Source organism: Bacillus rossius, chromosome 15, assembly GCF_032445375.1.
Source record: "Bacillus rossius redtenbacheri isolate Brsri chromosome 15, Brsri_v3, whole genome shotgun sequence".
In the NCBI taxonomy this organism is placed as follows: domain Eukaryota; kingdom Metazoa; phylum Arthropoda; class Insecta; order Phasmatodea; family Bacillidae; genus Bacillus; species Bacillus rossius.
In genome coordinates this window covers 39,629,464-39,642,196 of record NC_086342.1, presented here as the reverse complement: position 1 = coordinate 39,642,196, position 12,733 = coordinate 39,629,464, and the positions used below count along the sequence as shown (strand labels likewise).

General features: G+C 37.2%; 1 protein-coding gene across 2 annotated transcripts in view; it reads right to left on the bottom strand.

Annotated features, from left to right (window-relative positions):
- Nucleotides 1-2,616: 2,616 nt before the first annotated feature.
- LOC134539386 (bone morphogenetic protein receptor type-2) overlaps nucleotides 2,617-12,733 on the bottom strand; it is a 141,197-nt gene continuing 131,080 nt past the window's right edge. For both annotated transcript variants that reach the window (XM_063381377.1, XM_063381379.1), the window contains exon 14: nucleotides 2,617-12,366. In XM_063381377.1, the coding sequence (XP_063237447.1) occupies nucleotides 11,693-12,366 (674 nt within the window). In that variant the 3' untranslated portion in view covers nucleotides 2,617-11,692. The remainder of the gene's footprint in view (nucleotides 12,367-12,733) is intronic.

Genomic DNA, 12,733 nt, shown 5'->3' with positions numbered 1-12,733 from the left:
AGCGTGTTATGAGGGAAATAGGGAGATTGCTACGCACCTATTGCCATGAGCAGCACAGCAAGTGGGCTGAAGCTGTACCACTATTAAATAGGTTTTTTAATGAACACATTCACAGCAGTACAGGTTTTTCACCGCAGGAACTTACCAGTGGCAAAATTCAGCGGGACAGTCTAGCCCTAAAATTTAAGTTTCCTAGTGGGGAGGAGGATCAGACTAGTGACAGGATAGAGGAAGTTAAACTGAAACTTAAGCATGCAGCATTGAGGAGAGGAGTACAACAGAGAGTTATAAGCAGTAACTTCAAGGTAGGGGATTTGGTACTGCTCAGAGTTTGTGGGAGAAGTGATTTTATGTTAAAAGAGACGAAAAAACTGGGACTGCTATATGAAGGGCCGTTCAGGATCACTAGGGAAGTAGGAAAAAATGTCTGGGAGATTGGACACTTGACTGGTGGCAGGGGTGTTCAAGGTAGCTTCAACCAATATTTGTTAAAGCCGTACATTAGTGAAACGTGAATCCAATCGTGTGGCGCCATTTTCAAGTTGATTAGAGTTTCGAGAGTTGTTTCATGTTATATTGTTTGATTGGATGTTTGTCGTGTGGTTAGTGATGTAACGGGATAACCTGCATAACATGTTGGCTTGAAGCAGGAAATCTCTTGAAACATTTTGGGACTCTCATAAGGGGGTTGTTGGTAAGAGCCAATGTGGGTTTATTTTATTGATGGTTGTGTACAAGTAGATTTGTGCTAAGGGTATATTCTTGTTTGTTTGTTAATTACAAGTCTGTAATTTTGTCTATTGGGATTCTGTGACTTGTTATTAACAGTGTTAGAGAAAGTAATTAAGTAAAACTGAACACTTGTAAATGGCTATCTTGTTTTGTGAGGTAAGTGGTGTAAAAGCTGGAAGGAAGTAACTAAGGGAGAATTGGTCGCCGGCTTGCACATACCTCAGGCAAAAGTTAAATTTTGTTTACTCAAACTCCATTTAACTTGGGGGGTTGTAAGGAGGTTAGGCACTGACCTACCCTAACATTGATTCTTTAGCGTGGGGTTTTGAGAAGATAAAAAAATATTTATTCTTGTGTTATGTTTTGTATGGAAATATTTGTCTCTGCATTCCTTAAATGTTTTCTATAACTCCTTTGTTTCTGTCGGTGATTTCTGGCAGAGATGATTTATAAATTTAAGTTTAAGCCGGGTTTTGGGAAGAAGGAGTAAGGAAGGGCCGTCCAGCTGGCGCCAGGTGTTTGAAAGTGTTGTGGTGTGACCTAGTTAGCTGTGATTGGCCAAGTGACGTTTCACTTTATTTGAGACAAAATCGCTGTATGCTGCCGCCATATTGTGCCGGAACTATTTCTTTATAGGTTGCCAGAAGTTATTGTAAGCTGTTTAAATAATGGTAAAGTAAATGAATTTGTGGTTTAAAATCTTGTATTTTTTTTTTTGTTAAACTTATGTTACTTTGAAGTGTATATTTGGTTGAAGTAAGTGCCAATATTGACCGCGGAAGGATATGGAACTTTGTCTTTGGAGGGAGAGAGAGGCTTGTAACGGTGATTTTGGAAGGAGCTGTGAAACATGTGGTGAAAATAAAGTTTTTCTTTGTAGTTGGGCGTTATTAAATTATTACTGGAGAGTTACCCACTACACCACGTTACACTGTTACAAGCATACAAGCTCACTGACTGAAATTTTGTCTGTGAATTTTTTTTGAAAAGAAGTTAAGACTGTTTTCAGCACTTAACCTCCCACAGAAAATAACCTCTTTTGAAACTCTACTACTGAGTGTTCACCATTCAAAATACCATACAGTCATAAATGTAAACTCTCAAAAATTAATTACAATAGTGAATTAATTAGATGTTTGAAATGCTTGATCTTAAGGAGTGAGACATGAGTGTAAGTAGAAAGAGGAATTAGAATTCACATGTTTTGGGAAAGCTTCCAACTAGAGCCAATAACAAGGCATTATGTAGCCTATTTAATAATGATATTACAAATCATTACCGGTAGCGTAAATCTATAAACTGTAGAAAGGTAAAGATAAGCATGGGTATCTTCAAACGGAGTCTTACAGGAGTAAGTTAACATACATTCTAGCCTCAGCACACTGCCCTTACAGCACACATGGACATGGATTAACTTAACAGCAAACAAACTAACATACTGTGCTTCATTTGATCGGTGAGAATTTCTTGGGTTTGAACAATGAATACCATATCTTAGTTATTAATTATTAGAGGGGCCAATTCCTAACTCAAGCAGCACAAGAAAACTTTCCCGGTAGTTTAGTCGGGTACGAAAATTTGTCTTAAATAACAGAAAATATCATCGCAACACAAGCATAATGCTTCAGCAAGTCACAGAGGATGTCACGTAGAAGGAATTATCATCTGAAGGAAACTAACATTAAATTCTGCTCAAAATTTTGAGTCTCTGTCCATCTCTAATATCTGGTAGTAATATCACACAACTGTGTCATATTCACATGGCACATCATTACTCATTTTGAGTTATTCTGAATACCTTGGAATGTTCTTATTAAAAAAACTTTACTTAAAAAAAAAAAAAAAAAAAAAATTGAATTTTAATTAAACTTGGTTATTAAAATGTGAAGTATCTATGATAACCCCAAACACATTAAAAGATACACATTTAATTCATATCTTGCAATAAAACCCACTTAAAAGAAAACATTTGCAATTAAAATTACAAACATACAAAGATTAAACCATTTGATAAGTCAGGCATGTGTTTGGCCCAAAAAAAAAAGTTTTCTAAGAGAAGTGTTCAACTCAACCACATTCAAACATTGCAGCAGAGAACAAATCATTCAAAAAGTATCAATCACAGAGATCTTAATAATTATATTGAGCAAAAACTTTGCACAGCCAATGACAAAATTATAACACAATTTCTAAAATCTCTTGACCGCATAAAAAAACCTAACACACACACACATCACACATGTATACCGTATTCACCCGAAAATAAGTCGACCCTGAATGTGAGATGACCCCTATTACACAAGTCAATATTCCAAGAAAAATTTTAGCTCACTTAACAGAAAAATTTTTTTTTTTAAATATGTAATTTTACATTATCTTGCCCAAATCTGGGCAAATTAAAAATGCATAACTTGTTTTTATGTCATCTATAAAACTTCCATTCAATTTAAAAAAATGTAATTTTAAAATTTTTATTTTTCAATTAACAATTTTTACAATATAACAACTAACAACTTATCATTTTCCCAAATTCTCCATTGCTGTTGGTTATAAGGCGAACAAAAAACTCTTGTCTTATTTTCGGGTGACTACGGTAATTGGATTTTGTTGTTACTTACATAAAATAGACCACATTAATTTAATTTAGGAAATTCATTACAACCAATCTAAGTACACACCTAGTATGAAAGATTCTTGTTAAATAGTTAAATATCAAACGTGTGGTTGATGGTCAACTGTCAGCAGTCCTTAGTGTCTTGGAAATGTTACTCTAAACATGACTTCTCTTAAACATTACAAGGACAACAGATTGTGACTGCCCAAAAAACCCAGCACAGAAAAAAAAAGAAGGAAAACAACAAACTTCTTTTTAAGGAAAAAAAATATATTTTTACAGGGAATCAGCATTTCTCTGTTAAGAATTTCTAATACCTCATGGAACTTGAAAATTTAATTTTACCAACAAAAAACTTTTTAAAAGTGTTTTGCATGTCATGTGCAAAAATATTTAAAACTTGATTTGATAAAGATTTAAAACAGGCAATCTTCTTAAATAGGAACTTCTTAAAAGGGTTTTCCTCAACTCTCAGTTCCACACATAATGGTTGGTACTAATCTGACGTTGACCGGGGCTACGCCCTCCCTGAGCTCGATGTGTCTCCCCCACCATCACCCTCTATTCAAACCTCCCGCCAACAAGTGTGTGAGCGCGTGTGTCCGCCCCAGAGTCTGTGCCACGCACCCCTCAAATAATGTTTTAATTAATATAATTTGTAATTTTACTTATATTTTACTGTGTTTTCTTGCATAACCGTCGCACATTTTATTCTAAAATCAAGTTTGAAAAGTAGGGGTGCGACGATTATGCGGGAAAAAAGTTTTTTTGTTAGGTAAAGTTATTCATAAAAGCAAAACCTGTTCATGGAAATTACGTTTATTTAAAAAAAGGTGGAGTATACAATAGCACGCCAAAAAATTTATATTAATAATTCATTTAACAAAAACCTTTCTTCAACTTTGCTTAGAAAAACAAAATCTATGACTCGAACGCAAGCCACTTGAATATGTGACGTGAACGCGTAACTGTCGTAGTACACACTTGCCACGAAAGAATGCGGGCCATCAAATCTATTTAACTCGGCACCTGTCAGAGAGCACGCGTTGCATGCAATCGGCGAGATATCGATACTAGACTACGTGTGCGCGCTCTATACGGGAAGCAACATAACCAAACATGAATGATGCCAACTAGCGCTGGCTACATGTTTAAAAGCGGTACACCGCGGCGACGCAGGCAGTCAGAAAAAGGTTATAACGTTGAAAAAGTCTTCAAAAAAAATTTACACGTCAAACAACTTAGTATTTCCGTTAAAATAAGTAAGTGGTAATGTCTGAATATATATTAGATTTCTACTTTAAAATAAATCGTTTTATACGGAAAAGATACCTACACAAAGCGCTCGGGATATAATAGCGGGACCAAAAACAACATGCGACGTTTACGCGAAAATGGACGAACCAGAGCAGTGCACAAACATTTTGGAATTAACCATTATGTGTGCAGTTTTCTTTAGAACTTAATTCATAATTACTACAATTAAATGTAATTAATCCCTAATAGTAATAATTAATTGTAATTTATTATTTAGTGCTCGAGAGGTTTTGTAGGGTTGTCCGTTTCACGCAAATATAAACGGCCTAACGGTAATACAACTGCTTTCTACCGCCATGACACCCCGACGACACCCCAGACTCTCTCAGCCGCTGCCCGGGGGAGGAGAGACATCCTACGCACCTCGTCGACTCCACTGTTCTAATTCAACTGATCTTTAGCACCCGCCGTCATTAATGTAGTTGTAAACCTTTTTCTTTATCTTCGAGGCCTGCCCCGGATAGCAGACTTGTTTAATTAAGCATTGAAGTTCAAAAGTACGTTTTAAATCAAACAGCGTGACTTCGTCTAGAGGCCAGGCCACGCGGTGTCCTGGTCCGGCCCTAAACTGGCCGAACTGCCAGCGGCATCTTTTGCAGCTCATCACATGAAGTTTACTTTCATTACTGTGTTCGCTCGTGCACGTCTCGACCAGAATCTGTGAGTACTGGATTGTGCGACCACGTGTACCGGCCCCAAGCGCCCACCGACGACCATTACTTGGCAGTGCTCAGAGCAGGTTGGTAGGCAGGCTTCAAACCTGCACGCACCCACACGGGCCACGTCACGATCCCGGGACCGAGTCCACGGTCCTTAAAGCACCCAATTAGTTAATCACGTAAACCCCCCCCCTCCCCCGACGTCAAATCCAAAATAAACATTTTTAATTACGTTGACTGTGATTAAAACATGAAAAAAACTGCAAACTTCACATCAATTGATGTTCCTATGCATGTTCCCTGGATCCGTGGCACGTATATCAAAAAATCATCATGTTGCACTAGGTGCAGGTACTATATATGTATTAGTAACCATAGAAAATGATAAATAAAATTGTTCAAAATCATCTTAAAAAAAAGGCAAAAGCAGTGCAGAAAGTAGGTACATAAAAGAGGCACAAAAAATTGTTGTAAAAAATTTGTTAGCTATAAATTTGGTATATATTTTTTTTTGCCTTTTACTTCCGTAAAATATGTAGTCTGTACCCTATGAATTGAATATAAAGAATTATTTTGTAATAATGAAAGAAAAAAAAACAACTTTTCCATAAAGAAAATAAACAAACCTGACATTTTTTAAGCATTATCTAAGAGGGTTATCTTATTTAATATCTAAAAAAGTTACCCTTTTAACGAGTGGCTTGGTTAGGTACATTAAAAGTACTGTGAAACTGTGTGAACCATTGGTTAAGTAGCTACATAAAAAACATTGTAAGATGGTGTAAACAGCTGGTTAGGTTAAGTTACCTGCGTACACCTATCCCTCACTTAGCACGTCTTAAAATTGAACAGATTAATTTAACGCGATGTGAATTTTACTGCCTCAGTCTTGAATAGCACATCTGTAAATTTAACTTAGCACGAAAATGGCAGGAAAAAAAAAAAGTCGAGCATGACACCACGAAGTCTGTTTCAACTTCTGTAAACGACAGATGTGCCGTGGGATACAGTTAGTCAAACAAGGGGGGAAGAGATGCGCGCGCAGGTCTGTCTACGCTATTGGCTGTTGGACAAACATCAGCTATGGCATGTTAAATTGCGGCTATGGAGTGTAAAGGGTCAATTGTTTTTACGTCCGTGTGTATGGCGCCGTGCCGTACCGTTGTCGCCTGGCCACAAACCGGGCCGTCAACTCAGTCAAGCCAGTGGCAGGGAATTCACTCAAACAAAAGCAACGTCTTCCTATTCAGCTGCCAGTAACTACGTGCTTGATCACTCAATGCATCGTGTTCAAGTATTTGAGACAAAACTAGAAGTATTACGGCATGCAAATTGTCATGAAGGCCACACTTATGTTGGTCGCACTTTAGTTTTAAGCAAGTCAACTGTGCGCACAATCGTACGAAATAAGGATTCTTACCAAACGTATTATTAGTCTGATGCTGTTGTATGTACTAGCGGGAATATATTTTACATTAGATACCGGAATAGAAATGAACAGATGATTCACGTGGAAAAGGTTGTTACATGATTGTTGCAAGAAAAAAAATTAGCTTGACAGGATTGGTGTGAACCAGGTGGTGATATGTGAATAAGCACTTTAATTTTTGAAAAATTGAAATGTAATTATTCCGACAGTAATATCGGTTTCACTGTCAGTAAAGGATGGTTTGGAAAGGTACGCAACGTGAGTTGAAGGTCACGCCCAGGCGGGAAAGTCAGCCAGCCGACTGACGATAAAGTACATAGCCACGTATCTCCTGTTACACAGTGTCATATTTGTCATACAAAGTGCGATGGGAGGCATATAAAGAAAATGGCGGGAAATATTTATAGTTGAGTGTTATTCAACACATTTATATTACGTAAAGTATATTTTCCTACACAATTTTGGAACACTTCAAATAAATTATCCTTGCTATTTATAGAAACTAATGCTTCAGAATACGTGATTTCGAATAACATGAGCAATTTTAGGAACGAATAAGTTGTGCAAAGTGAGGGATAGGTGTACATTATAATTTGGTAATTTATTATGGTTTTACAGTATTTTAATACAGCTAAACTAACCTAACCAACAATTCATACTATTTTTAAGTATTTACAATATAGCTAACAAAATCCAACCATAATTTCCACGATACCACAGTTATTAGTAATATACCTATATACCCATCCTAACCACTCCTTAAAACGGTAAACTACTTGAAATACAACAGCACCCATTTAGAGAATGTTTGGAGAAACACTTCAGAAAAGGGCTAGGAGTGATGAAAATATCCCAAGATAACTCAAGAATGAAAGAGATAACATAACTAGTCATCCCCTTGAAGGCTTGGGAGCGCGAGTTAATAGAACAAAGGAAGTTTTTGTTTTGACTGCTGATGCCTGAATCAGCACAGGCCACTATTCCTTCCTGGCAGCATCTGCCAAGGAACATGCCCGACATGCGTGTCCGGTTGAATCACAATTTAAATTTTATGTTCAATTAATCTATTTATTATTATATATGAATTATTATAACCAAAATTATTTTCTTAAAGATTAAAAAAAAAAAAAAAAAAAAAAACTATACCAGAGTGAGATATTATTTTTAAAATCTGTCTGCAATTAAAAAAAATTATTATATAATCTCTGCCTTCCGCTGCCACTGAAATCAGGCTGATGCGCTAAAGTAATAATCTTCTGCCGTCAAGCTGCATTCCCGATTATTTATTTAATAATTATACAAAAAACTCCGTGAAATAACTAAAAATCTGTGAATATATTTGAATGGATACAAAAATATGTGAATACAATCATTTTCAAAGAAATTCGCAAATTCAAACATTTCCTGAAATATTTAACTTGCATTAAAACTCATTTCCAACTGTTAATAGTGTTAAGTAATTTTTCTCAAATTCACGAGACATGATTTTTCCAGGTCTCTACAGTAGTGGTCATTTAATGTATCATCCTTATAATTTTGTTTACATTAATATAGGTTAACGGTTAACATAAACAAAATTATAAAGATGTAAGTGTACTAACAACTGTTACTAAAAATTGAGTACAAATATCCTTATCCACATAAACATAATTAATTTGTACTATGCATTATCAAAAAGTAACACACGTACAAAATATACATCTATTATTTACCGTTAACCAAGCTGAAAATGGTGCATGACACAAGTGAAGTGAAAACAAATGAACGGCAAGTGACGCATAAACTCGGACAAAGTTCCACATACATATATACATACATACATGATACATAGGTATTGTGCAAGTTAAATGTTACGGGCCAAAAAAATGGGATGCAGTACCATAGTTACCGTACATGGCCTGATACATATTGGGCAAGTTAGACGTTAAGCTGGGTTTACGATTGATTTCCTTAAGAATTATAACTTAACATCAAGCACACGATTAAGCCAAAACTACATTTTCCAGTTTATGATTGACATAGAAGTCGTTAATTCTAACCAATCACAGCACAAAACACATGGTCGGGCATTGTTCGAAACGGAGAAGCAGGTTTGAAATACGTTATTGACAAATGGGATATCTATTTTTCGAAATGGATGATGATTACAAATGACAAATATACGAATTCTAACCCAAAATGCTGCCTCGCTCGGTCCAATAATAAGACATAAACTTCCGGTTGAAAGGTTCCGGTTTGTTGTGATTGGTCGCTTCCATTAAGTCTTAACGAAAAATATAAAATATAACCATTTCTGTTAAGTCTTAAGTCATCATATGGTTCGCACACAACAATAATAAACCATTCCACTAGTTTACATAGAGTCATATGGTAAGAACACGACTAAGTCTTAAGTCTTAATTCTTAATTTTCAATCGTAAACCCACCTTTACAGCACTGCTTGATGTGCCGAGCATCCATATATAAACCCAAACCTAAACATACTGTGCAAAACAAGTGGAAATATGCTCAGAATGCATTTGGGCATGTAATGGTTTAAGATTTATGAAAGAACACAAAGATTTTTTTTTTGTGTTGATGTAGTGCTTTTTAAGCGGAAAAATCTAATGACCCCAAAATGTTTTAAACGAGGTATACTAGTTAACGTTAATGGCATGGGAAACTTTTGGTACTATATTAGTCTGACCTTTTATTTGGAAAACGTCTTAAGCCATATCGTCTTAAATGGGTTTTACTGTATTATTTCCCCCCCCACAAAACAGGCTCTATTCAGAGTTAAATATTTAATATACACATGACTATCTCTATAACTTTCATAAAATTCAACAAAAAAAAAATTAATAGCTTACTGTGAAATCAATGAAACATGGTAGGTACTAAACAAAGCAGTACATCAATTATATTATTTGGCATAAACAATCAGAACCTACACCTAGTGTACATTCCTAGATGTTGTCATAAAGACTTAAGGTAATTATGTAAATAAGGAATTTGTTTGATAAACATAAAATTACAAAAACGTTAGTGTAAATCAGTGAGAAGATGGGTTATTTCTGTATTATTTTTCATATCTGTTTGAAAGTTTTCCACTAAACAAAGTTTTTATCCACATGAATTAACAGCTACATTTGTTGAGTCACATCAAATAATAAATAAACTTTACGTAACACCAGGAATAAATAAGAATGCATAGTAGTGTGTCTGGAATCAAGGCCGCTTTTACACTAAAAACCAACGATATGAAGATACAAGATGAATCACTTTGTGTTGTACGCACAGCACAAAGAGCGAAGCATTGCGTTTGAGGCCTTCATAAATAACATTGACTGGCACTGTAGTGAAAAAAAAGTTTTGAGATTTCAAATTACTTTGCTATTGAAATTTGTTGTGTGTGTTACAAATCTATGATGTAATGCGTGACTTTTTCATCTATGGTGTCGAGTAACTTCTGGAAACAACTGTATTTCATGCCAAAATTCGCGTTTCCACAAAAAGTTTGGATTTCGCAAAAATAACTTGTAAAACCACAGAATATTGTCATTTTTTTGCGACTTTCATGCTTCACCGTTTTTTGGGGTCCTAACTATATTAAAAACTCACTTATTAAACATAAACACATTTATGTAAGACTTGCTCTCTTTTGATGTTCTTCACTTCACCTTCCTCACTGACAAGATATTTCAGTTCCACACGTCGATGTTTTCTATTGCCTCTGTCTTAAAACATTAATGGTTTGCAAATTTTTTAAAATCACATGTGAGCAGTACCAACCACACCTGTGTGCCAATTTCCACTTCAAAACCAAATAATTTTTGTAGATTAATATCCAACAAAATTGAAGCACAGAGTACTTTATAAAAACCTTCAAGCTTCTAATCAGATGCTACACCCAAAATAACGAAATCAGAGATGACACTTGCAAATACTTGAATAACGTCAAATGTATGATAACAAAAAGAGTCTGTAAAAAAATTAAAAATCAAATGTAAAATTCTGTTAACAAGTTTCTCAAAAGGCCTACATTTTTTCTTAGTAGGCAAGAAAAATCATTAAAAAAAGTTATATGAAGTGTTTTTATTAATCTAAATTAAAATTACTTGAACTTATTATGAAGAAAAGCATTTTTCACTTGGCACTTACATTCAATAATAAAACACCACAACAGAAAATAATTTCACGATGAATCACCTCCATTGTAGTGTAGGCTACACAATTTCCAGCGAGTTACGTTCACATGGTATACAACAGTATGTGCTGCACGAAGTGCTTGCTTTAGTACAACTTGTAATGGTGGTTTGCTGTTGGACTACGGTGCTAAATAATAGTGCTGTGACTACTTAGCACTACTTGCCCTAATCCTTTTGAGTGACACTGTCATATCACTCTTTCTCCACTAACATGTATATTCCGAGATTCTGTAGATTCTTCTAATGCGTATATAACTTCTCGTCCATCTCATCTTCCAATTAAATCCATTTGCTGGATAAAATACTCAAAAAAACCTATAATATAAATATAACGCAAAAACAAAATCTTTTACAAAGCACTCATTAAAATTATATACTATTATAACACAATTTATAAATTTTCATACTAATATTTGGCTAAAAAAAGAAAAGAACTTACAGTCTTACATGCAAGTTCAAAACACAGCGCAATTTTGTACTTTACAAAATTCTTTTGAAACAAAATTCACAGGGCAGCCCCTTTAATTAGATTACGGGTAACTGCAATGTCTGAATTGACTATAAACTGAGCTACAACTGACGAACATTTCACAATATATTTCCAGACACGAAAGAGATCCTGAAAGAAAAAAAAAAAACGTTAGACGGAGGAATCCACGAAGATGGAGGTTCTGCCCGAGGTGTTCCTGCTGTTATCTAGAAGCAGTGCCCTTCATAATGCCCTACCACATACATGTATCTCTACGGGCCGGAGCTAGAAGCTGGAGGCCCGCTCGTCCTTGCAGAGCAGCTCGCAGGACAGCCCCGGCGCCATCATGCGGTCGTCGTAGAGGGACAGCCGTGCGCGCGGCCTCCTCACGGAGGGGGGCACGTCGCCCGGGGTCTTGACGCGCGTGTGCGGGTGGCGCAGGCGCGCCGCGCTCACGTTGCTCTTGCAGCGGAACACCTGGTCCAGGGGCAGCGTGGCGGGGCGCCGGCCCCCGCCGCCCGGCCGCAGCGACACGCGCGTCTCCACCGCGGGCAGCAGGCAGCGCTTGTCGCGCGAGGGCCGCGCCCCGAACAGGCGCCGGCGCAGCCCGCCCCAGCCGCGCCACGCCGAGCCGCTCCCCGCCACGTTGGGCTGCTTGGGCACGCTCGTGCCCGGCCCGCGCACCGCGTTCTGCACGTAGGGGATGGGCGTGGCGGGGCGCGCCGCGGGCTGGGACGAGCCCAGCGCGTCGTGGGGCACCAGCGCCCGGGTCTCCGCGACGTGCTTGAGGGAGCGGTCCACCAGCGTGTTGCCCTGGCACGCCAGCTCGTCGTCAGACAAGGCCTGCAGCATGAGGTTGCGCTCCATGCAGGGGTTGCGGCCCTGGTAGGGCTGCAGTAGCGAGGCCGAGCCCAGCGAGTAGTTGTAGCTGTTCCCTGCCGCGCGGTTCGCGTTCTTGTCTGCACAGGCATCATCGCACACGTCACAATACAACAAACATTTCTTATAAACCAGTTAAGCTCTAAACTGAAATAATGTAAGTGTTAATTAAAAATTACAACAGCTTCGGAGAACAGTTCCGCAAATAAAAGTAACTAAATTAAAATTAAAAAAAAAAAAGAACTTGAAAAGCCAAAACAAACCACATTAATAATAAAAATTTAAGTTAAATCTTTTACAAGACTTTTACAGTACCCTCAGTTTTATACAAAAAAAAAAGTCAATTTTTTTTCATACAATGGAAAACTTTCATTCTTTAAATTACTAAGGCAAGCAGAAACTGCTAATATGCAGCAGCATTTCCGAAAACATTAAACATTGTAAAAA